Source organism: Thermobia domestica, chromosome 5, assembly GCF_964235325.1.
Source record: "Thermobia domestica chromosome 5, izTheDome1.hap1.1, whole genome shotgun sequence".
Taxonomy (NCBI): Eukaryota; Metazoa; Arthropoda; class Insecta; order Zygentoma; family Lepismatidae; genus Thermobia; species Thermobia domestica.
In genome coordinates this window covers 173,381,164-173,407,334 of record NC_137458.1, presented here as the reverse complement: position 1 = coordinate 173,407,334, position 26,171 = coordinate 173,381,164, and the positions used below count along the sequence as shown (strand labels likewise).

General features: G+C 35.5%; 1 protein-coding gene across 1 annotated transcript in view; it reads right to left on the bottom strand.

The window, feature by feature from the left end:
- LOC145685325 (transmembrane protease serine 9-like) overlaps positions 1-26,171 on the bottom strand; it is an 88,216-nt gene extending 62,045 nt beyond the window's left edge. The window contains exons 1-7 of the mRNA XM_081757699.1: positions 26,056-26,171; positions 23,357-23,426; positions 21,588-21,735; positions 20,646-20,815; positions 19,122-19,211; positions 15,495-15,631; positions 13,533-13,676 (exon numbers count right to left, since the gene is read on the bottom strand). Of these exons, the coding sequence (XP_081613825.1) occupies positions 13,533-13,676; positions 15,495-15,631; positions 19,122-19,211; positions 20,646-20,815; positions 21,588-21,735; positions 23,357-23,426; positions 26,056-26,100 (804 nt within the window). The 5' untranslated portion in view covers positions 26,101-26,171. The remainder of the gene's footprint in view (positions 1-13,532; positions 13,677-15,494; positions 15,632-19,121; positions 19,212-20,645; positions 20,816-21,587; positions 21,736-23,356; positions 23,427-26,055) is intronic.

Here is a 26,171-nt window from a genome sequence, read left to right as displayed (position 1 = left end):
CCATAATCGGGGCGGTTGCCAGCCGCAGTCAGCAATAAACAATAAGGAAAGAATAATAATATATAATTTATACAAATAATATGAGGGTCACTACGAAAGTTTTGAGATACGCATTGTTGTGGCACTGTATTTGAATTCCAACAATTGCGTTCGGTAGTGGTATCCAGAGCGAAGAAGCGAAGCAAGTTTCAACTCGCCTCGCTTATCGGCGTGGCCGTATCGCCTTCACTTGTTTGTTGATGTGAGCAGTATTCGGCTTCTAGAATGGAGCTCGAAGGGGAACGTTTTCGAGCAATGATCCTGGTTTGAACAAGACACAAAGGCTTGACCATTTGCAGGGGACATTTGGGGACCTTGCTCCTTCCCGTGCTACAATTTTTCGGTGGTTTGATGAATTCAGAAAAGGCTGGACATCGCTTAAAGATGAAGAGAGAGCTGGACGTCCGGCAAAAGCTGTGTCAGATGAAAACGTTGCCGCTGTGGAACAAATAATTCGAGAAAATCCTCGAACAACTTTCAAGGACATTGAATCTACAGTGAACATCGGATCGCCAGCAGTAACAAAAATTCTTCATAATCATCTTCGGCTCAGGAAGGTTTCATCTCGTTGGGTGCCTCACACTTTGACTGAACAGCAAAAGCGCATGCGTGTGGAATGGTGTGAAGAAATGCTTGCAAGACTTGATGGAGGAAATTCTCGACGCGTCTCTGACATTCTTACTGGTGATGAGACTTTGATCGATCAATTTGACCGTGAAAATAAAGGCCAGTCTACAGTTTGGATCTTTCCAGACGAAAATCCACACACAAAAGTGAAGCGACCGCGAAATGTGGGGAAGAAGATGGTCACAAATTTCTTCTCCAAATCTGGCCATGTTGCAACTGTTCCACTTGAAGAACAAAGGACTGTTACTGCTCAGTGGTGCACCACTGTTTGCCTAACAAGAATGTTCCAGAAGCTTCGGGAACGGCGTCCAAGAACTGGATTGCGTGGGATCCTGCTTCATCATGACAACGCATCCGCACACACGGCCAACATCCCAATTCAGTTTTTAGAATCTACGGAGGTCAAACTTATGACTCATCCGCCGTATAGCCCTGACCTGGCCCTGTGTGATTTTTTTCTGTTCCCCAGGATCAAAGATGTCATGCATGGGAAGAGATTTTGCAGCCCTGAAGAAGCTGTAGTGGCTTACGAGAATGAACTTTCAACACTTGAAGAAAAAAACTGGCAACACTGCTTCCGAAAGTGGTTTTGGAGGATGCAAAAGTTTGTACAGTGTAATGGTGAATACTTTGAGAAAATGTAAGTGTTAAATTGATTTTAATTATGTAAGTTATTTCAGACCTCAAAACTTTCGTAGTGGCCCTCGTATAAGACAACAATTGAGATAGAACGGGAAGCAACAATTCAGAAAAGGGTCAGGTAAGGGCACTGACCAACTAAACTTACAGATGTACACTCATGTCCAAAATTATTGTCGCATATCTATAACTGTCTTCTTGTAAGAATATAATTTTATAATGATTTTGCAGGGTACCCTTAGTACTGATACTATGTGTATAATCGGGAAATGTATATTTGTGGTAAATTATAAATACGAAAATTAGAATGAGTAAAACCAAATTTTGCTAAATGGACAATAAAGTTATATTTTCGTTTTTTTTTTTTTTTTTGTTTTTATTTAGTGCTCTTTTGACATGAAATTTGCCACATACACGTCTTTGCCGATTATACACATACTAACATTATAAAAAATACCGGGGGAATTCCTTATCAAATTATATTCCTACAACAACAACAACAACACACACACACACACACACACACACATATATATATATATATATATATATATATATATATATGCGACAATAATTTTGGACATGAGTGTACATACCCCGGTACTATACTTTTCTATCAAATTTTTAGTTTTGGTAGCTTCTAAAATTTGTAGACCGATGTACTTTTGAAAGAGTGTGGCCAACAATGCATTAACCTTTAGCCCCAATTCCATCTCCACATGAATTTGCTCGAACTTAAGTGCAAGCGATAGCGTCAATGCATACAACGCGACTGAAAAGGAACCAGAGTGGTCAGATGCACCGTTCCTGCGTTACCGCGTTCCAAAGTGTGGGATGCCACGAGGTGGCGCCAGTATCGAGTCGCAGTTGTGAGATCACCTCTTAACGCCTCGAGGGTATTTTATAAAGTGTGAAGCTATCACGTTATAGTGGTCACTGATATAACTCTGTATCTTATTAAACTTATTGATCAAGCTCGTTGTTGCGAGTTTGGAGCACATACAGTAGGATATTGTTCACAGATGGCCACCATTTTTTATTACTTTTCTTACTTTCAGAACTATGAGTTTGTTGTACCCGGTCATCGATAGTCCAACATTTCTCTTTGCACTGAAACTGCTTCCGATGATGAGGATGTTTCTGATTGAGTTTCATAAACTAAAGTGCCACGTCGATCTTAACCTCGATGCTGGCGCCATCTCGTGGCATCCCCCACTTTTGGAACGCGATATCTCGGGAACGGTGCATCTGACGCTCTGGTTCCTTCACAGTCGTGTTCTACGCATCAGAAGCTATCGACTGCAATCAAGTTTGGGCAAATTCATGGGGAAACAAAATTGGGGCTAAACCTGGGCGCACTCTTTACAGACAAAACAAAGGTAGAACTTAGAAGGTTGGCCCTATATACTATAGGTCATTGACTTTGATCCAAATACAATGGGTATTGAGCCAGGAATCATTTAGCAATTGACTCAGGTATACTATTGATAACATGAGAAGAATGAATCATCTTATGTTATTCAGCTCGATTGAAATAACCGATTAATGGTTTAACAACGAAGTTCAGATATACCTAAACAGTATTGCAATCGTACCTAATAATGGAATCCAGGCTTCGATTCCTGTTTTCAAAATTCAAAATTGTCAGATCGCGAATATTTCAGTTCGATTTTTTTTTAAAGTTTTGCGCACTGAAGATTTTTTTTTATTTACTCTTAGATTTCGTCCTATTTTATTTTCATTTAGTTCTTAGCTTCATCGAACTAATAATTCATTGTGTTACTTAGCTTCCATATTAATTGAATGTTAAATACGTGTTTTGATATACGCCATTCACTCACAGTGAATTAAATCTATCAAATTGGGGCACAGCCTTGCAGCATGAACTAATTGAAAACGTGTCTGAACATTGTGGCAAAATCTGAGTTAGGGATGGTATCGAGACGAGACGAGACGAGACTTTGTACAGTCTCGGTCTCGTCTCGGTTTAAAAATAGCTTTCTCGGTCTCGGTCTCGTCTCGAGTCAAAAATCGCCGTCTCGGTCTCGGTCTCGTCTCGGTCAACAAATGCTTGTCTCGATCTCGGTCTCGGTCTCGAGGGCCAAATCTCGGTCTCGTCTCGGTCTCGTCTCGAAAGTCTCGAAATAAAAAGGTGAAATTAAAATTGTAAAAGTATTATTATTGTAAAGTATGTCGTTTCTGCTTCTTATTTTTGGCCTTATTCTTGACTTAGAATTACAGTATGGTGTACTTCTTCAGAGCTAATTTGCTAGCGCTGATGCCTTCCATGCGTGTGTTCCAGTTTCAATCATCAGTGGGTATATCATATCTGGGATAAAATTCTAATAGTAACCTATATTTCACTTTCAGCAAAAGACTTTCTCATATGGCCTCAGTACGGCCTATACAATTAAACTCCATTAAATTAACTTCAGTACTATACAGTAGTTTATTTCCTTCCTTAGAATAAGAATTGTTCAACACATTCTAACGGATAACGCAACACATAGCTGCATGAATGTATTTAATCGTACCGAAATTGAAATTTTACAATTTCTCATTTATTATCCAATACATTCTGTTTTGACTGTCATTTTAAAAACATAATATAACGTTCATTATCTGTACAAATAGGGTAAATTATTACTACAATATATTTTGTTTAAAATTGATCAAATGCTTTATTACCGTTTCACATCTTCGTGTTTAAATGACACCTTATAACACGAAATTCCTGAACTTTGTGGTGGGAGCTACGGACTCATCTTTGCTATGTGTGGCCTCGGGTTGCATCACGAAACAAGTTAGATTCAAAGTCAGATGTTTCGCATAGTTCGCGTCTAAATTTAAGTACATTCTTTTTCTTATACAAGTTCCTAAAGTTGTAATGCATTACATACGCATACGTATATCCACTGCCGTAACATAGATTAAGCTTATTCCTGAGCTCTTAGCGGCGCATGTGATCTTTATTCGAGAAAACCAATCGTGCGTTCATTACGTTGAAATTTTATATTGATTGAAAATTACTTGCGAAACATGAACATACATATTATATAAGTATATAGGTAATTCGAGCTAGCTGTATCTATTTTCTCTCTCTCGGCAAAACAAGTGATTCTTAACTTTCTAGTTTTCCTTTGTATTCATTTTCGTAGTTTTGCAGCAACATGAAGTATTAAATAGTCAAAAAAATATTTTTTTTTTCGCTGTATGACTTTCGTTAAATTTTGGATCCAATTTTACCTTACCTTACCTAGTAAATTTATACAGTATATATATATATATATATATATATATGTGTGTGTGTGTGTGAACATTAGTGGTAGAATATGTTAAGTAACTTTTTGGTCAAATTGAGTTAGAATACTTTTTTTAATAGACTATGTTCTTTCTAGTGGTGGAATAATGTAAGTCTAAAGCCATCTTACTACTTTGTAACTACTTAGTATAGTTTGAAAAACAGTATTATAGATCTTAGTTAAGGAACCGGTTTTTCGCTTCTCCTGTAAAATTACGAAATTATGACTTGGTTTAGTTTACCTCTGAGGTCTCGATATAAAATCATCACCATCATCATAATCAAGCATTATCAATCCACTGCTGGATGAAGTCTTCCCAAGTTTTCTCTACAACTATCTATCTTGGGTAATTCTTTTCAAGGTTACTCCCCAGTGGTTCCTGATTTTGTCACAATTCCTTGTATGCGGACATTTCCTAGGCTGTTTTTGTCACATGGAATCCAATCTAAAATTGTTTTCGTCTATCGATCATAATTTCGTCTTGCAATATGTCCATCACATTTTCCGGTCTATTTTAAAGATTATTTCATTAGTGCCAGTAATTAGTTGCCAAATAATTCATTTCTATATATTTGGGCTACAAATACTTCATATCCTCTACTTTTGGAGCACAGACACGCTACTTTTTTATGTTCGGATCTGGCAACACTGACTCAATTATTTAAATCAACACAATGTAAGAACCCCCATTTGCTGTAATGGCTAGTACGCTTGATTTTGGTTCGCATGGTCCCGAGTTCGATTCCCGGTGGCGGTAATGTTCAACGGCCGAAGTTTTTCAGATTCCATTATGATCAGTAACTCCACGTCTCCTTTAGCCGCCCTAGCATAATCGTGAGACGTTAAACTAAAACAAAACAAACCAAAAATCAACAAAATGTGTATTACTAACTGTAAGTCTTTGAATAATTGCATATAGCTAGCTATATGGCATGGATCGAGTTTGAGGTGGTCGGTGGTCAAACTATAACAAATGAAATGCTGTTAGGGTGTAATTAAAATTTTAATAAAGCAGTGTTTGAATCTAAAAAATACACCATGCCTAAGGCTTAGGGAGAACAACTAGTGCTACTGAAAAGTTGTCAGTTACGTTTAATTTCAGTTACAATTTGCTTTTACATGTATTGCTGGAACGAAAACTTTGACATTAACATTATAAGTAGCCGAAAGACTATGAAAAACATCGTGTTTTGAAAACATTCTTGCACCATAAAACAAATTACGAGTAATTTTAAAATATTTTGCACTTTAGCTACGTTATTTGCACTGTATTTATAATAATATTTAGCAATTTATTTAGTTCGCAACATTGCTGAAAATAATGTAACTGCGACTTGTTGTAATTAAAACTACTGAACACTAATGTTATATGTTCCTGCCATTTGAATTATTAGAGATCTCCAAAATGTTGATGTTAATGATATGTATTGTCCTTTGTTACACTGAATAATATATGTGCTTTTGTGGTTTAATTTAATATCTAAATTAGAAATATGTAGAGCTCTTTCGTGGCTAAGCAGTTAGCCTATGGCGTGAGAGACCCGGGTTAGACTACCGGCGGGAGCTCATGTGGTTTAGATTCAACGTTAATCAGTAGGTTCAGTCTCATATAACCTCGCTGCAGAAAGAGGCGTTAAACTCAATTAAAAAATGAAATGAATTTTTTGAGTTTTACGTCCCACGGTTATGCCGGTTAGGCTAAAGGAGACTGTGATGATGAGAGATGAATGAAATGGTGGAATGAAGAAAGTGGGAGGAAACGGGATAACCCCGAAAAAACCCACGCACTAAACTAAATTAACTGAACGGAAATATGTAATATCAAATGTAATGCAATTTGAGAAATTACAACTTTATGTTGCGTTGGCATCATTGCTTGTTTATCTAGTGGTATTGCAGAGTATCTAGAAGAATTTCCCCTTCCATATTTCACACAGCATGTTAAAAAAATTCAGCATTTTTAATATATATGACTATTATATATAACTAGATGAAATACCCATTTTTCGCATGGGACCAGTATTTGAAAGTCAAGGCCTGTGGGAGTATCACTATCTCAGCAACCGCAAAAACTATGTATTTGACGCTAATATCGGTCATTTTGTATTATTTTTACATGTTTCGATACCCCCTCCCCAGCAGGTGAACCCCGGCCCGCATGCACTGGTAGCTGAATTTGAAAGTCATCGCTAATGGAAGTGACACCATTGATCTCAGCGACCTCAAAAACTATCCATTTGACACTAATATCGGCCATTTTGGATTACTTTTACATGTCTCGGTATCCCTCATGTGAACTCCGGCCCGCAGCTGAATGGGGTGAATTTGGAGGTTAATGCGATCGGAGTTTCACCATTGATCTCAGCAAACGCGATAACTATTTGACACTAATATCGGTTATTTTTTATTATTTTTACGTCTCGGTACTCCCCTCTCCCGCAAATGAACCACGGCCCGCATGCACTGGTAGCTGACTTTGAAAGTCATCGCTAATGGAAGTATCATCATTGATCTCAGCGACTGCGAAAACTATGTATTCGACACTAATATCGGTCATTTTCTACTACTTTTACATGTCCCGGTAAACGCCCTTCCTGATTCAAAATTTAAAAAAAAAAAAAAAAAAAAGCTTCTTCTTGGTCTGAGGCCTGGGACATGATACTTGTCACCCAAATTTCGTAACTCTTGGACTCTCGTCTGGTCCCCAGGCTGCACACAGGCAATCAGAAAGCAGGCACGCAGATACACAGACAAACAAACTCTTCCTTTTACTTATATTAGATATGATATACAGGCGAGGATACAAGGGGAGTGTTAAAGGGGTTATACCTCCCCTTGACGCTCAGCTATACACTGCATAAAATGGGCTTCAATCCTACTTCTTTCTTTACACTGGATAAAATGTCAAACTATGGTTTAGACCCTCTTTCGATCATATCCTGGATCCGCTGGTATATATATATATGTTGAGAGAGGGAGAGAGAGAGACAGAGATGACTATACACATCAGCAGTGGATTTTGTTTCGGGAGAGGCTTGAGAACGAGTAAGAAATATTTGTGTTGTACGTGCAATACGAAAAAATGATCACAAATCTATTTCGGGAGGGGCTTCAGTCTGATAGCCATCCCCTAAATACGCCACTGAACATTAGTCAACTGTTCCCATATTACCTAATACAGCAACGAAAGAAATTTTGAGTAAAGGTCAATCTTAATAGTTGTCCATATCAATATTCGAGACGAGACCGAGACTTTCGAGACTGACCTAAGTCTCGTCTCGGTCTCGTCTCGATTTATAGAGCTGCGTCTCGGTCTCGGTCTCGTCTCGGTAGATAAAAGGCCGTCTCGGTCTCGGTCTCGTCTCGGTATATAAAAGGCCGTCTCGGTCTCGGTCTCGTCTCGATAATTCGAGACGATACCGAGACGAGACCGAGACTAGTCTCGGTCTCGGTACCATCCCTAATCTGAGTTCTTCTTTCTGAATAGTGAAGGATAATAAGATCCTGTTAATAGTGAAAGAATTGAGGAAATACATTGTGCAATACCATATGCCTAGCAAATAGCCAATCTTTCCCGTGTTTAAGTAGTGTCTGATGCGTTTTTCAAATCTACACAATAAAGGAAGTGAACATCATGAAGTTTTTTTTTTTTTTTTTTTTAAAAACAAATTCTTGCAGTTATTTAATTTCATATAATTATCTTCAAAACTTCGACCTATTCATTTACTTCTTTGTACTAACTTGTAATTTTAACTCCTTCTCTAAAGATGGAATTTACATTAAACTAGAGAAATTGGTCTTATTGATACGTTGTTTTTATACATATACAGTAAGTGGTATACTTATTTAATCACTTTCGTTTTACTATTCCACTAAATTTGTTTGTAGGTACAATATGAAACTGCAATACAAATAATTGCCTGAAGCTTTCAATACAACTTAAATTGGGGACCCGGCTTTTGACATCTCACTAGAACAACTCGTTTCTTTTGTTCTAGCTGCACAGTTTTGTGTTGTTTGATGCTGTGAATTTCCATAACTAAGGAATATTTTTCACTGATTTTTGATATGTGTTACTAAAGACTATTTATACACGACGAAATCATTAAATTCAAAACTTTTATCAGAAAAAATAATGTCCATTGGAAGTGCAAATGAAGAACAATAACTTGGCAATCCATAGATAGACCTATGTGATTTGCGGAAGTAGAATGAAAAGAAATTTTACGTATTCGACGATGGCATTATGGTCTTTTATTGTGTACTTTGATATTACTTTAATATATTTGTAGATAGTTTGAAATTACAGAAGTATGGAGTGGAAAATTAAGTCTATGCACTTTACGAGTCACGTAATGTGCAATTACAGGAAATATACTACATATTCAAGCAGGCACGTAGCCAGGATTTCGCCAGGGGCTCGAATACCATGGTTATCACACCAGGGGCTCGGACAACATATATTCGTTCGTTTAGCCGGGATTTCGTAATAGGCGGGGGGGGGGGGGGCGTGACATGAGGATATTTTAGTAAATATTTTAATAAAAAAACTATGAAGAAATCTTGAGTAAAAGAATATAAAAGAGTATTGAAAAAGATATAGGCTTCCAAGGTCATTCGAGCTCGGTTCTACTTGACTTCTTTCTTCTTATTTTCCTTATCTTCGTTTAATGCCGTCAAGGATAGCAACAAGATCTCTTTTGGGAGTAAAGACATTCTATAAAATAAATTAGTGTTGCCGCGAAATTCAAAATGGCTCATATTATTGGTGATTCTGTGCATCTCTTAAGTTCTATCTGATCGAACTGGTTTAGAGATCGTCATTTGTAGTCCATAGGATTAGCATGAAGCTAGATGGAATTCAGAATGCTTCGTTAAAATAATATCAATTTTCAACTTGACCTCTCCCCGTTTCCACCACACAAAGCTCCTCATAAGAAAGAGTAACCAAACGCTTGATGTAGCTTAATATTTTTGACGCTGATTCATCTTCTCTTTTCTTTTTGTTTCATCTTTCCTTAATATTTTTCATTTCGGGATCCGAAGGGGGATCCGGACCCATCCTTTGGCTACGTGCCTTATTGAAAGTAAATAACGAATTTACCAAGCAACTGACTGTATTAACGCAAGGTGATTGTGTGTAGTTCGTATTAATATCAAGAAGTACTAGATTTGATGCTTTTGAAATAAACACACGACTATAATATAATTATTCACAGCACGTTCCTACACCAAATTGGTACAAATTCAATGAAACAGCTCCCTAGTGGGTATATGTTTAGAGCGCCATTGGTGTTGGAGACCAGAGTTCGATTCAGGTGGATATAGTGATGAGCGCAAGAGTCTTGGTCTTGCAGTTTTTGCAAGAGTCTTGCATGCAAGACCAAGACCAAGACCAAGACCAAGACCAGGAATCCCGATGCAAGACCAAGACCAAGACCAAAGGGTGCAAGACCAAGACCAAGACCAAGACCATACCTGCAAGACCAAGACCAAGACCAAGACTCTTGCGCAAGAGTCTTGCACAAGTACGGTACTAGTTGATTTTTTATAGAATGTAAAAAGGAAGGGGAAAAATCATTACATCTTTCACTGAACTTCTTAGCTCCAGTAAAAATACCGCCGGAGTGAATGTGTTCCCAGTAGTTTATGCAATCCATGTGAGTCGATCTGCTCCTGTAACGTATAGCTACAGTATGTCGTTTTTTGAGGCGGTTGTTCACGAGACGACCGACAGCATAATTATATAGCTATAATAACTTCAGTGTCTGATTTACTTTGGTCATCATTTGATCATTCACGACGGCCCATGATTGGATTTTGGGAAATCATACGAAGAATAGTTGTGTCCATAAGAAGTGGATAAGCAAAAATAAACTAGAGCATGTTATGGACACGGTAGCTCAGTGGCAGAGCGTTCACCTCTGGTACATGGGGTACTGGTTCGATCGCAGCTTGCGCTATGTGAGCTTCTTTGGTGAACAAACACCCTGTGCGTGGGTTTTCCCGTTTCCTCGTACTTTCTTCATTCCACCATTTCTCATGATCACTGTTTCCCTTAGCCTCAGTGTAATAATCGTGGGACGTTAAAGTAGATATTTCATTTCATTTCAAAACATATTAGTGGTGTTGTTCTTCCAAAACTAAAGAAATGTAGTATTGAACATCGGCAATTCCGTACACCATAGGAGCCGACTACATGGGTATGGCCTTGGCTCTGAGGTTCAAGCATCCGTTGGAAATTTTTAATGTGTACTTATAAAATTAATATTGAAATAACATTTTCATGACTTTGACAAAAAATTAGCGCATGTGACCGCAAGTTTGATTTCATAGGTGGATGCTTATACGTTGAATGATTGTTTATCAATATAACTTATAGCCCCCTTAGGTATACGGCATATCTAGGATTCAACGATATAACATTATACAACAATAAATAATCTATATTCACAACTGAGAGTGATTTCGTACTTATTTCAAATAACTTGAATTTTGATGCCGTTATTATGTATTTCTAATGTAGGTCAAAAGTAGTAATTGAGTTTACACAAAAGACACAGACAGTTGAGTCGTTTTCAGTTTTCACTCAAATTATTCTAAAATCTTGGGGCTCAGTGGTAGAGCGTTCAGCTCTGGTGTTTGGGGTCCCGCGTTCGATCCCAGCCCCCGCCAAGTGAACTTTGTGGTGGACAAACACCGTGTGCGAGGGTTTCCTCGGGGTTCTCCCGTTTCCTCCCACTTTCTTCTTTCCACCATTTTCATTCATTTTTCATCATCACCGTCTCCTTTAGCCTAGCCGGCATAATCGTAGGACGTAAAACTCACAAATTTAATTTAATTTATATTCTAAAATATTAAGAGGTTTAATTATTATTATTTTAATTTTTTCTCTCTTTTTTGGTCAATATTGCAAAACATATCATCATCGTCATAATAATAGCAATTCTGCCATTATTGGCAGCTTCAACTACAATCTCCTTCGCCCCCTCCCTCTAGCACGTCCCTCATAATACAGTTCCTCCTCAGCTAATGTCCTCTTCTTAATTACATCTAAAATTCTTCTTTTCTCCCCTACTGTTACTATTTCTAAAACCTTTGCATTCGTTTTCCGTTCAACCCAGCTGATTCTCTCCCTTTTTCTCCATGCCCACATTTCGAAAGTCTGTTTCATCGTTTTTGCGTAATGACCTTGTTTCTGCCCCATGCAGTACATATTAGAATCAGTAAAACAAAATTTCAATATTTAATTGGGAGTTTGTTCAATACAAAGATGAGCTAATCGTGGTTGGAAAGAAAAAAAAATCTGACGCCTTTAGAGTGTAAAAATAATTTTGCAATTTATGATATTTCAGTAATCTGTGCCGTCTTGGTTTTCTTTCATGTGTCTCACTGTCAGGGGTAGCCTCCCCAGTTTGGGAACCAGTGTTGTATTTGATCTGTTAAAACATATAAAAATATTACGAAATGTTGTGATTTATCTTATAAGTAGTGAAGCGTGATCACCCATTGAAAAAAAAAGTAAAGGTCATCGCCTATGTTGTACACTATCATCACACTTACACGAAGGTAAAATATATTACATTTAGAAACATACATTGCATTTCCCTCACTATTGACGCAATGTAGGATTTATTATCCCTTATATCCAGAGTAAAATTTACTTATGAAAATCATAGATTTCTTAAAAGCAAAACTTGCAAGACTCTTGCAAGCAAGACCAAGACTGGGTGTGCAAGACCAAGACCAAGACCAAGACTAGGTGTGCAAGACCAAGACCAAGACCAAGACCGAGAGTTCCAGTGCAAGACCAAGACCAAGACCGCATGTGCAAGACCAAGACCAAGACCAAGACCACCCGGGTCTTGGTCTTGGTCTTGCATTTGCTCATCACTAGGTGGATATTCATGTGTTTCGGATTCCACATTAAACTGTAGGTATACGTCTTATTAGAGGGTTAAGCACCTATTAGTATCAATTATACTGTAGTGATTATTAAGTTTTAAACGATGTTATTACTATTTTTGTACATTACTGAATGGATTTGAATCTACTTAGGAACTTACTTCACTGAGAGAATAATTGTCAATGAACTTTGCCATCTCAACTTGAACTTTTATGTGTTATTTTTCATCTCATAAGCAGTTTTATGTTACAAATTTTTGATTAACTTCACAACGGATATTTTAATTCTTATTATAAAGAAGTAGTTCAATAAAACACCTTACTTCAATAACATGTAGTATACCCACCATTTTATTCATTTCTCGTCATCCCCCTCCTTTAGCTTAGCCGAACGCAAAACTAAAAATTTCATTTCATTTCAACATGTAGTATACGTTAGTCTACATTGTGAATCAAATAAAAGAATGAAGAGTTTTATTGAATAGTGCTATCATACTACTGAATAAACTTACACCCAACAGCTAGACATGCAGAAATACTACATTTGAAGAAACAAAATATCGAAATTCCGAATAAAAGTATTGATAGTTCAACACCACTGCGAAAGTAATATTCGAAATGGTCAAGTATTCGATAGTATTTTTTCTATCCATCAGTATTCTAAATGCCACATTATACAGCCTCGGGTAAACTCCATCAGCATTTTGGAACTATCTCCGAACGCTATTGAGACATTTTTACTGCACACTCACACCATGTGATATTCATAGGTCGTTTGCATGTTTTCGATATTTCCATGAAATCCTTCCTGGTGTGTACTTACTTACGTCAGGGTAGTATATAATCGGTTCCAAGTAAGTGCGAATCCTTATTTCACATAGTGTCATACTGTCCTACCCCTTATAAGGGGCACACCTTTATCTTAATTTAGAAATTAAAAGATTCAACTACTTGATATGTTGTTTATTTTTCATTATTATTTTACAATTTATGTAAAGTAAGAATAGAAGCCAATTAGACTCCAGCGGTCTGGGAGATCCAGTTTCTGTAGTAGCCAACCCTGGTGTAAACAGATGGGTATCCACTGGCGCATCCTCTGCTGCTTCCGAAGGAGACAATTCCAACTTGAGTGCCTCCACGCACCATGGGGCCACCACTGTCACCCTGAGAAAATATCATCCAAATTATTGTATATAAACCACAAAGACTTATTATTAAATTTTTAGAAACAGCATCCTTTAGGGATCAAATAGAAAATAAATTTGATTAGTATGTAACTAAGTTCTCTGCTTTCTAGTATGTGATTTGCAATTTGATTTACAAAAAATAATATATTCTTTCGTTTTCCGCACTTAGCAATAATTTTGATGTAGGATTGTACTATACAAATAAGAATCATTATTCTGTTTTACAATAAACTGTAATCTCACTCAACGTCTTTATACGATTGACACTTCTTTACTGCAATCCTGTACTTCTTATTTAAGACATTATTATTAATTTGCAAACTATACATCTCTAATTGCACATTTTACATTCCTTATTTCATTCCGAACACAATCAATATATTATATCTATTATATATATTATATGTATTATATCTAAGGACTGTATCGAAAAGTAACTATCAACATTGGTAGCGCTGGTAGGCACGGGCCAGGCAGCTGAAAGTGAGTCCACACAGTCTGTGGGTTAGTTGGCAAGTTGTACTTAGCTGCTGTAGCATGTTGAATGCCGTGTGAGGAGTTGCATAGGCTATGGGACGAATTTCGAGGAAAGTGAAGTGCAAAATTCTGCACAAATGGTGTTCCCAAAAAGGAGCTACCTACAATCAGATAGCAAAACAGATGAAAGTGCAACATGCAAGTGCGAAAACTATTATTGAAAAATTTGGTAATCATTTTACTTTTACAGATTTGCCGAGATCGGGGCGAAAAAAGGGTGCAGGTTACCTAAAACTGGGCCAGAAAGTGGTGAGGTTAATTAAACAAAATCCATCATTATCTGTTCGCGATTTAGCGAAAAAGGCAGGTACTACGATCGCAATGGTTCAAAGAATTAAAACTAGGAATAATGTGAAAACCTACAGAAAGCAAATATAGCCAAACAATCATCTAAGCAGAAATTGAGAGCACAATCACGAGTTCGCAAATTGTATGAACGAATTGTGAGCAGGGAAGCACAATTTGTTTTGATGGACGATAAAACTTACGTGAAGGAGGACTTTACAACACTTCCTGGCCCTAAATATTATACAAAAGTCAAAGATGAAGATGTGGATGTCTCGGTCAAATGTGTTTCAGTGGACACATTTGGACCAAACGTGCTCGTGCGGCAAGTAATTTGTTCGTGCACCTTACGATCTGGAATTTTCTATACACAGGGAACTATTAATGCCGAAATATTTGAAAAGGAATGTCTACAGAAGAGATTGCTCCCTTTGTATAAAAAGCACAGTGTTCCCCTATTGTTTTGGCCACATTTGGCGACGGCCCACTACGTTAATCTACGCTAAATTGGTACATTAAACACAAAGTGGATTTTGTTACAAAACAGGTGAACCCACCAAACTGCCCTCAGCTCCGACCTATTGAACGGTATTGGGTACTTGTGAAGAAAAATGTCAAACAGGGTGGTAAAGCTGCCAGGAACATGGCTGAATTCAGAAAATATTGGTCTGCCGCAATGAGAAAATGCACCGCCAATATTGTGCAGAAACTATTGGGTGGTGTTCGATGAAAGCTTCGTTTATTCATCAGACACGAACTGTAAATGTATACTTTTTTTCTCTTTGTATTCAACAAGTACTGTAGTGTAACAAATTGTCTTTTTCCTTTGTACATCTCTTTCCATTTTTATTCCTGTTAATGATACATGTTGATAGTTACTTTTCGATACAGTCCTTAAGATATAAAATATATCGATTGAAATTCGTCGCATGTCACTATGTATATAAAAATTTAAAATATGCTCAGGACTTACATTGCAGGAGCTGCCGTAGTTGCCGTCAGCGCAGATCTTTCCGCTGTTGATGGAGCTTCCGTAGTATTGTGAACATTCAGAGTTGCTGATGATTGGCAATTGAACGTATCTCAGTTCAGAGCTGATTCCACTTGCACCTGTAAGCGAAGAAGAGTTTTAAAATAAAGCAGGTAACAATGTGCTTTGAAAGGCATCATCCAATTTCAAACAACGATGCAGCTTTTCATGCGTATTTTATTATACAATATTCTGTCGGAGAAAAGGAATTATCAAATTTCACGCTATTACCGATAGGTCGCAGTAGCGCGCTTCCTTCACTGGTCATTTCAGTGGTTATCAGGATTATGACTATATTGCAGAAATCATTTTTCGTTCTACGTTTAACAAAGTGTGTTCTTAACAATTGTTTAGCATGAATTTTGTCGACAATACCTAATGCTAAATCTTCTACCGCTCAGGGCATTAGACAATGGTATAAAAAAATTCGAAGACATTGGTTGCTTGTACGAGGGTTGGCTGATAATTTCTTGGCCCGACCTCCTTCCGAATTTACCACTCTGATGTAATTGATGTCATGTGAAATGTTGATCTTTTATAAGTTTAAGTACCAAATTTCACGATTCTACTATGAACGGTTTTTAGTTTACAGGTAATTAAATGAACCATGGCGGAGCCAGATGTCAAATTCACCAAAGAGGAGTTGCGAGGTGTAATGAAGTTCTTCCTGCAACAGAAGTTGCCCAAGGAAATCCATAGTTGCATGCTAGACACATTGGGTGGACAGTGCCCTTTATACTCCACTGTGAAGAAATGGTGTGCGAACTTCAAGCATGGTGAATTTTCGACAGAAGATGGTGACAGGTGTGGCAGGCCAGTGTCAGTGTCAATTCCGGAAAAAGTGGACCAGATTCATGACCTGATTTTGATCAACAGACGGAATTCGCTTCAGGAGATAGCTGACAAAGTGCACATATCCAAAGAACGTGTTAGGTCAATAATCCATGATCAGTTGGAGATGCGCAAGCTTTTTGCGAAATGGATTCCGAAATGGTTGAACGCGGATCAGAAACGCGAACGTGTGAGATTATCGCAGGTGATTTTACGGCATTTTGCGAACTCCAAGGACGATTTGTTGAATCGGCTTGTTACCCAGGATGAAACATGGTTGCATTACTTTGATCCGGAAACCAAACAGCAGTCATGCGAGTGGTGCCACTCAGGATCTCCAAGGCCCAAAAAATTCAAAGGACAAAAGTCCGCAAGAAAGGTGCTTGCGTCAATATTCTGGGATAAGGATGGTGTTTTGCTCTCAGACTACCTTCCAAAGGGCCAAACCATAACTGCAGAGTATTACTGCAGTCTGCTGGCTAAGGTTAAGGACGCTATTAAAGAAAAGCGCCGGGGAAAGTTGACACGATGTGTCTTGTTCTTGCAGGACAATGCTCCCGTCCACAAGGCTGGCAGAACAATGGATTTTCTGAGAGACCTGGAGTTTCAGTGCATTGACCACCCACCTTACTCGCCAGATCTTGCCCCTTCTGATTTTTATCTGTTTCCAAAACTCAAAACAGCACTGAAAGGACAGAAATTTCACAGTGATGAAGAGGTGATAACAGCTGCGGAACAGTTTATTGCAGACCTTGAGAAATCTTTTTCTTTTTCTTTCTTTCTTTTTTCTTCTTTTTTTTGGAGGGGTTGGAGAAGTTGCAGCATCGAAGTGCCAAGTGTGTTGACCTTCGAGGGGACTATGTTGAATAGCCTCACACTTTCATGCCTGAAGCTCGAGTCCTTCTGGGTCGGGCCGAGAACTTATCAGCCCACCCTCGTACAAAGGGAAATACAGTGAACACAGCAGCCTGCAAGCAGTGGATCCAGAAATGAGCGCAAAAGTTGGAACTAATTTGACTACTATATGGATATATGCTGTGCATTCCAAAGGGACAATATTGAAAACCTATGATTTGGTATGTAAAAGAAAACTTCATGATTAGCTTCGTAATATTAAATTAATCTGAAGCGTCTATGTCATATTATTAATACTGTTTACATTTTAAATCGGATGATTCTTTTTGAAACATTGTTATTATAGAAATATTACAAATATGGCATTATGTACGCTTGAAAGAATATTTGTGATATGATTTTAGGTCCTGAATACTGTTTAAGCTTCACTTTTGAGAGAATTTCCTATCCTGTCAAACTATATAACTATTTACCTAATTCTGCAGTGTTCACACGTTTTTTTTTTTTTTTTTTTGTCTTAGGGGTATTGCAAGTCTATCATTGTAAGCCATTGCTTTTTTATTTATTACATAGCCTCAGTTTTTAAATATTTATATGATCCTTTCCTTAGAATTGTATTTATGAATAATTAACAATTTTATATACAATTTGAGAAAGACATTCCATTGAAAATCTTTATCGCATGTTCTAGTTACTAAAAGGAGCAAAACCGTTTATATTTCAATTTCAATTTTATCAGGAGTAATACACGAACAAGAGTGTAAAAGATGACTTGACTTGATTTTGAGTTTAACGTCCCGTTCATCAACGAGGATATATGAGACGTGGACCTACTGATTAACGTGGACTCCGAACCACTTGAGCTCCCGCCGGGAATCGAACCTAGATCTCCCGCGCAAAGGCAAGGGTGTAAAAGATATTTGTAATCAGTAATAAATGTACGATTTTTCCGAATTTGAAAGTTTGAACGTGTAAGTCTCAAAACCTTTACGCCTGAAAGCAGTACTACACATTCAGGTTGCAACAATGCAGTCCTAGCCTAAATTTCAGCAACTTCTTGCATCCGAGGCATACTTCTTTGGTGACAAAGTTTCTATGACCTTTGTCTCATCGTCATACACAAAACAATCCTCGTCAGAACTGATGTATACCTCAAATATTAATAGAAAATACTGGCTTTGCTTAGTTCATTGTCGGTTAGAATGTACTCCAATTGTTGGGTTAATTCTAACAAATCTTAATACCTTAAACTTTGAGAATTACTTCTCAAAGAACAATAAAGTATTTTTGCCAAGGTGCGTGTATATCTCTAAATAGAAATCGTTATTATTTCTGAAAATGAATAAAATCTTGTAACTAACCGCACTGTAATTTTCCTTCAGAACTCTTAGTTACGTGTACTATATGTAAATTGAGTTTTAGGTAATTTGTATATGACAACAAAGAACATGTAAGATATTAGACAATAAAATATAAAGAGTACATGTTTTAAGAACTGTAACTTCTGTTTTGCATTGGAAATGATTTTAGATAATTTTGTTGGATTCAAACACGGCAGATAAGTTTGTTACTGTTAGATAAACTATTGCGTAATACTTCAGTTGGAACGAATGTTAATTATTATATTATAATTTAAAATGTTTTAAGAAAAATCATCTTAGAAACATTTGCGAACGGAACATTACTTAAATGACCACTATTAAATATATAGCATTTCCTTAATAGATTTTCTTTCAATTGAGATTTTTGACTATTTTTGAAAATTATATAGTGATAATCTACATTCTGTGATAATTCATTTGCAACACATGATTAAGCTTAAATATTAGATGAACAGTTGAACTTGAATTAAACTATGCAAATATAATTGTCGTCAACACTTACTGTCAGAAGTCTTTCCCCATCCACTGACGGTGACGGTAGCACCTTCGAGATTGCTAACCGAGCTTTCAAGATCAATGGGCTGAATGTAGGCTGTAATTTAAAGAATAAAGTTATATATTAAGTAATTTTAGATATAGATTTTATGATTAAGGACCAGAAATATTATCATTCTCAGATCACAAGCTCTCTAAAAGTATTGAGTTCTGTGCATATAAAGCAATAAAATGGTCTTCTTTAAACTTAAGGAAATCAAGTGCTTTATGTTCCTATCTAGTATAGTTAGGCCTAATTTACTAGAAGAAACGTGTTCAATTCAACTTTGTAGGCATATGAATGTGAAAATAAAGTTGCACAAAATATATAATAATCATGTGGAAATTATGTGGTGTCATTGTGTGGTACAGACTGTGTTATATGATTTAGAGATTACAGAAATTATTTTTTTCTAAATGTGCAAGAGGATATGTTAAAGATAAGATAATCTATTGCTATATTGTTAATAAAATATATTATTGACTTTCATTCATATGATTTAAAGATGGATGTGACCATTATTAAATATGTTAAGGTCAGTTCTTTTTCAAATATTTACGTGAAATGTATCAGTTGTTTTATTCCAGTTAAATTGCTTCATACGTGTACCATAATATTATTTACATCATGTATTCTGAAGAAAATAGTTTAATGCACTTTTCGCAATCTGTGCACACCAAGAATGTATACATTTCACTTATGGCATACCAGTAATACATATAACTTCAATACCATACTGATACATACGAAAATATACCGCTTAGTACAGTTAATTTGCTTTAGAATTAAAATATTTTCAACGTTATTGTGAATTGCGGGACATTAATAATGCACAAATTTGCTTGTAATGAAGATTGCAAAATAATTTTTAAATGTTTTAAATGTTTTCAGGAAAGCTGAGTATTTGAACATACTACGTTTACTTACTTAGCGCGTAAGTTAAAAAAATGACACAATATTCAATAATAATGACAAAATATTGGTTACTAAGAAAAAGATATATCATGACTAAGAAATAGGCTTTGATGCAATCTTTCTTCATGTAATTCAGGTTCTTGTCTCGATGCAGGCAAAACACTAAAATTTAATGAGAACTCATCCATGTATTGTCTTTGTGAGATGGTAATTTACAACTGCAAATAAAGCAAAGTTGGTCATTTGATTATCCTACATAATAAGCTTGTAATTATTCTACTAACAGAAGAATAGCTCATTAATTTCATGAAATTAATATTTTGAAAAAATAAGACCTGTGACTGTCATGTATAATTTACAGAATAGATATTGAAATGTAGACATTAAAAGAGGTATAGTGATTTCATTGTAAAGTATATTTGATAACTCGTTAAGTGTTCTAAGATGTAAAAATAAAAATATAGTGGAAGTATTTGAATAGTTGTCAGTTCTATTATATCTATTTCTTCTTAGAATTTGTAACAAAAGGTAAGAAAATATACAGATATTATTGTACATGAAAAAAATATTACTTACTGGAAGGGCTGACGGCCCGAGAGAGTTCTACGACAGCGATGTCATTATTGATGGTGTTAGGGTTGTATTGTTCGTGAACTGCAGCGGCATCGGCAGCGATGATTTGTCTTCCAGACTCACTTGGAGAGTTGATGTTTTGGGCTCCCAAGTATACTTCGATGGATGAAGCTCTGAATGTACAAAAGACAATTCAAAGTAGAAACAAATCACTGTCATATTACATAATATTAATTTTAATACTTTAAGTCATTACATTCTAGTTCTTTTCATAATTTGTACACATACCCACTCCTACTTGCAAAGAACAGGATATATTTAATGAATTCACGTTATAACATTCACTATACTTTTAAATTTGTTTCTGTATTGTAATCTGCCATCTAAGTTTAGAGTTGTACTGAGTTTACATTTTGTTGAATTTACTAATTTCGAGATTGTTGGGAATAGAATAAATGTTCTTTGCAATACCCAGTTTTAGGTTTATCGACGAATATTTCAACAACGGTGAAAAACAGATGTTGTACAATAAACATATGTACTGTACGTAAATTAAGAATGTTGACGCGGATAGGGAATTAGTGAAATGCTTTATAATCTTTTGGTTATGTGTTTCATAAAGTCTAATTAGAACATGCAATTAGAGTTTGTTAAATTTTGTATTAAAAAAAAAACAAAAAACGAGAGTCTATAATATCAAAAGGTTGATTCTTTTTTGCCGATGTTTTGCAAGAGAAGGTTCCGCATTTTTTGATTAATTTAATATCACTTGTTATTAGAAAATTGATACACCTTATCAATGAGGCTTCTTTGTAATACGTACATTTCCATCACTTTCAGAGTTTACACAAACTTTTCTCCATATTATATAAAATGAACTGCTTGTTACAATTTGTGAATTATCCCATTAAAATCAAACTAAGACCAAATAAGAGATTTACATACCCCTCAGCGCAATGAGCAGCTGTGAGAATGATCCTATTTGAGATGAGGGATCCACCACAGAAAGTGTTTCCATTGATGATCAAAGCAACTTGGTAAGGGAATTGGCCGTGGGAGGCAACGTTGCCATTGATAATTCTATTATTCAATTCTGAAAATGAAAAAATATATTTTAATTTCACCTTCCTCCTTAAAACAAATCTATGATAGCAATTCTATATCATATGCCTGATTCTTATTAATGTATTTTATTCTTACAACAAATGAGTTCTTATTCATATTGTGAAGGTAGAGTAGACTTCCAAAAGATTGGAGTCAGGTATTCTAACTAGAAGTGATTGGTTTATCTGCTCCCGTTTTAAAGGATGAATGAATACAGAGATGAGTCCTATTTCTATACAAGAAGCAGTATCTCGCTGTATGTATTCGGATATCTAAAGTAAACCCTGATGTAGATTTCTAAATATTTCTGCCGTGAGAGAGAAATAAGGACGGAGATTTTTTTATGGAACACGGGATTCACATCGAAAGACAGTTTCCTAATATATGTTTCCGTAAATACCTGAAAACAGACAGATGAACGAACATAATCGTTCTGAAATGCTTTTCATGTTTTATATGTTATAAGTTCTATAGTTTGAAAGTATAAATATGTGTTGCTACTTCTAGCAGAAACACTTTTTTTTGTCTCTCAATATTTGCTACTAGAATAATATTACTAAAGTATTTCTTCCTGGAATTGTAATGATGGTGTTCGTACTACCAAGTTCTCTCCGAAGTTCCCATAACTTTCAACTAATTCCATTTCGTTAGGATAATTATTCAAACACATGAAACTAACTCTGCAATGAAGGTTTAAGTTTATGACTCGAACTTAAAAGATTGCTATTTTTCATATTAGTAGTAAATTCATAGAGATTACTATATAGTTAAGCTATTAGTGATTCGAAATGATTAAGCCACATTAGTATATTTTTTTAAAATCAGCATTCCTCTCATAGTGAATTAAGTGACTGAGAATCCGAATTCACCAAGAATTGGCGAAAATATTTGCCTTTTCATTAATATGAATTACTTATTTTCCTTCTAATATTTTCTATTACAAGCCAATGCTACTCAAAAGTTGCATATACTGATCCTTAACTGTACATTAAAAATTTTATGTATTTTTTATTTTTGTGTGTTATATTCCTGCAATGATAACAACTAGAAACATTAACAATATGCTGTAAAGAAAGTTTTAGATTGAGAGAGATTCGTGTTTCTTATCAGCAGTATAACCATTATATTAAAAACTTTAATTTAGGAAATAAAATAAGCCATTGAAAATGACTCGCTCGAAATGCATTACGTTTTAATGCACATGCTATCTTTTGTATACCTAGTATTCTCGGCTGTAATAAAGCGTTGCCTTAAATATTCAGCTTTTTCTGTAGTGCTTTGCGTCCATTTGTACACACTATTTCAATTCAAGCATGTGGTGTTCCTGCATTTGTAAATAAGAAGTTTTTCTAGGCAACGAAATATAAAATCTTACAGTCTTTGCAACATATTTACTGCTATTCCAGTTGTGTTTTGAAATGTCATTGGTTTTGGTTTGTTCTGAAATTGTTTAATGTTGTGTAATGAATTTTATTAAATATATTCTATAATGCATGTTATTATTGTTAACAGTAATAATAATTACACACAGACTCGATGCTTAACGGATGATTAACTCATAAAATTGCAATGCTGAAGTTTCATTTCGGATAATAAAAAAATATTCTTACTTGGCAAAGGAGCCGTTTCCAAGACTGGAAGGGTCTTTCGCATTGGAATGAGAGTTTTCTGTGGCAGGGCCTGGAAGAAAAATAATAATAATAAAAATATACATATATACAGCTTCAGAAGATTCCAGTTTAGTTAATTGCGCATTGTATCTGGTAAATGATTTAATATCTAGTAGTCATAATTCCATTAAGTATATTTCTCTTTTCTATTAAAAACATATAAAATAAGTCTATTATAGGTTTAATTTCAATCGCATGCCCTCATTTATTGGTGCAAAATGGGAACACATGTTTTCTCTTTTGTTATAAAATTGGAAAATATGTTTTCTCTGAAGTGTAAAACAGATAAATATTTCTGATAGCAAGTCTGATGAAATGATATTATTGTCTAATTTCTGCAGGATTTTTCGATTATTATTGGCTTCTGAGAATCACCTACACCATTTCCTTGTTTTTGTTTCACTCGTCACGTGCGTTTCAAACCGGAGCGTTTGTTAATATATTGCTAACTGAAGGTCTGAGGATATCACACAGGTTAATTTTGAGTGAAAACGGTTTTATTTGTAGGGTGCCCTTTATTAATTGCCAACGATTTTAAGATATGAATCATTTCTCTTTCCTAAATCAGAAAAAAAAACAGTGGCATATCACTTACGACATTATTGAGGTTATAGCCAGCATCAACTTGATTTATTAAAAATATCAAGAAATAATAATAAAGCAACTACGTGCTTTTTCTCGATTGTAAGACAAAGTTTTATGTATTGATTTATCGATCTATGTAGAATGTAAAATTCACTCTTTCCTTAATTTTAAGTGTCTGAAACCAAATGGAAACCAAATGTCAATTTAATTAAGGAATACTTCAAAATTCTATCAGTATCTTGAATGAAAAATGTATGTAGTAATCGTAAGAGAAACTTTATTTCTTTATTATAAAAAGTTTCAAGAAAAATCTTTATTTTTCTTTATACTAGAATATTTAGAAAGAGATATTGGAAGCAATTTTCTGGGTGAAGTTTGTATTTTTTTTAAGTGTTGTCAGCACACCTACTTAGTAGAGTAGAGCAAGCTCTCCTGGAACTTCACGTGTATTGATTAACCGATTTTGAATCCAGAACCTCGCAAATAACAGTAGTAACCTCAATACTTCATTTCAGTTCTGTACTTCAATTTTATAGTTTAGTCAATAGAATAGAAATTTTAATAATATTAATTGTCAAAATGTTTGACATTGACAATTAAAAATGTCAATTCAAAATGTTTGGTTTGATTTGAATTTAATTCCTTTTCGCAGCAAGGCTATATAAGACATGCACTTACAGTTTAACATCAGATACGAATCACACAAGCTCCCATTAGAAATCGAATCCGAGTCTTCCGCACCAGATATCAATAACTAGTATAAATGTAGGTGTAAGAAACTATGCAGGTAGAATATCAATTTACTAGCTTAATTTTCAACCAATGAACGTAAACAAAAGTACATGTAATGCTCATAGTTTATTTAATTGACTGTTATTAGAATCAGTAACCAAAAGCTATATGTATTGAGTCTGAAGATGAAAATGTCTCTTATATAAAATTATATACTGACTTTTAAAGATCTGTAACTAAGCCAGTGCTTAAAGTGAGCCGGTATGAGCCGGTTATGCATCCGAAAGTTTGAAAGTCGGCCGGTATGGCATACCGGTAAAAATAACTTATACAAATTGTAATTTGCGTGCAAAAAAAAAAAAAAAAAAAAAAAAAAACAGAAATAAGTACGACTTTAGCATAGACCAACAAATATGTTTGTACTATCAAAGATTTCGTTGCTGCTGCTTTGAAAGTAAATAACAGTTCCCTATCACCCTATTCAATGACATAATTTGTGCACTTGATTATTTTCAACATTTGTGTGAGCAATTTTACCCCTCTCAAAAAAATTCTAACTGCTGTACCACCCGCCTAAAATGTTTAACCTGGATCCGCCCACGGTGTTGACAGAACCATTTTAAATTCAAAATTATTCTTTTCACGTTGTCTGCGCTTCTGTGTTTCAATGATAAGAAAATCAGTGTTGACCAGGAGACGAGACGAGACGAGACCAGAAGTTTTTGAAAATTGGAAATTAGATTGGAAAGACTCATTAAATGTTAGTGGAATACAATACAATACAATGGAATACAACCAAAGACAATATTCATTGGATATTAAGCTGATAATAATGGGGAGTAAAATATTTACATATTAGTCCTCACTCACTCTTTCTCTCTCTCTTTCTATAGATTTTCACTTCAAAAATAGTGCAAACATGTCAGGAGTAGAGATAATCTTTAGGGTTCTATCAAAATTACTGCTCTAACGGGTCATATTTGTTCCATACCGTCACCTCATCTAATCTCACTTTAAGCACTGAACTAAGCTACAAGACGTTCTGAAATACTTAAACATATTTACACTTGAAAATGTGGCGTAATGTATGGGTTTTATATAAAGTAACTATTATTGTCTTATATGTTCCCGTATTCAATTTTTAGTAAAAGAATCAACTATAGTGTTGATCCTTCATCACGAATTGATTGGGGATTACTTTAATAAATAAATTTGCAAATTTAGATGGTTAGATGAAAAAAAGATGCGGAAATCCTATAAAAGTTTCTTGTCATTTTTCAGTTATAGCACCAGGGAAATTTTAAAAAACAATTTTCACTTACCTGAGCCACTGCAAGAGCAATAGTGACGATGAGAAGAACCTTCATGCTGGAGTAATCTGTTGCGCCAGAAAAGTGCTGTTACCTGTTAATGGTTCTCTATTTATACGATTTACTAG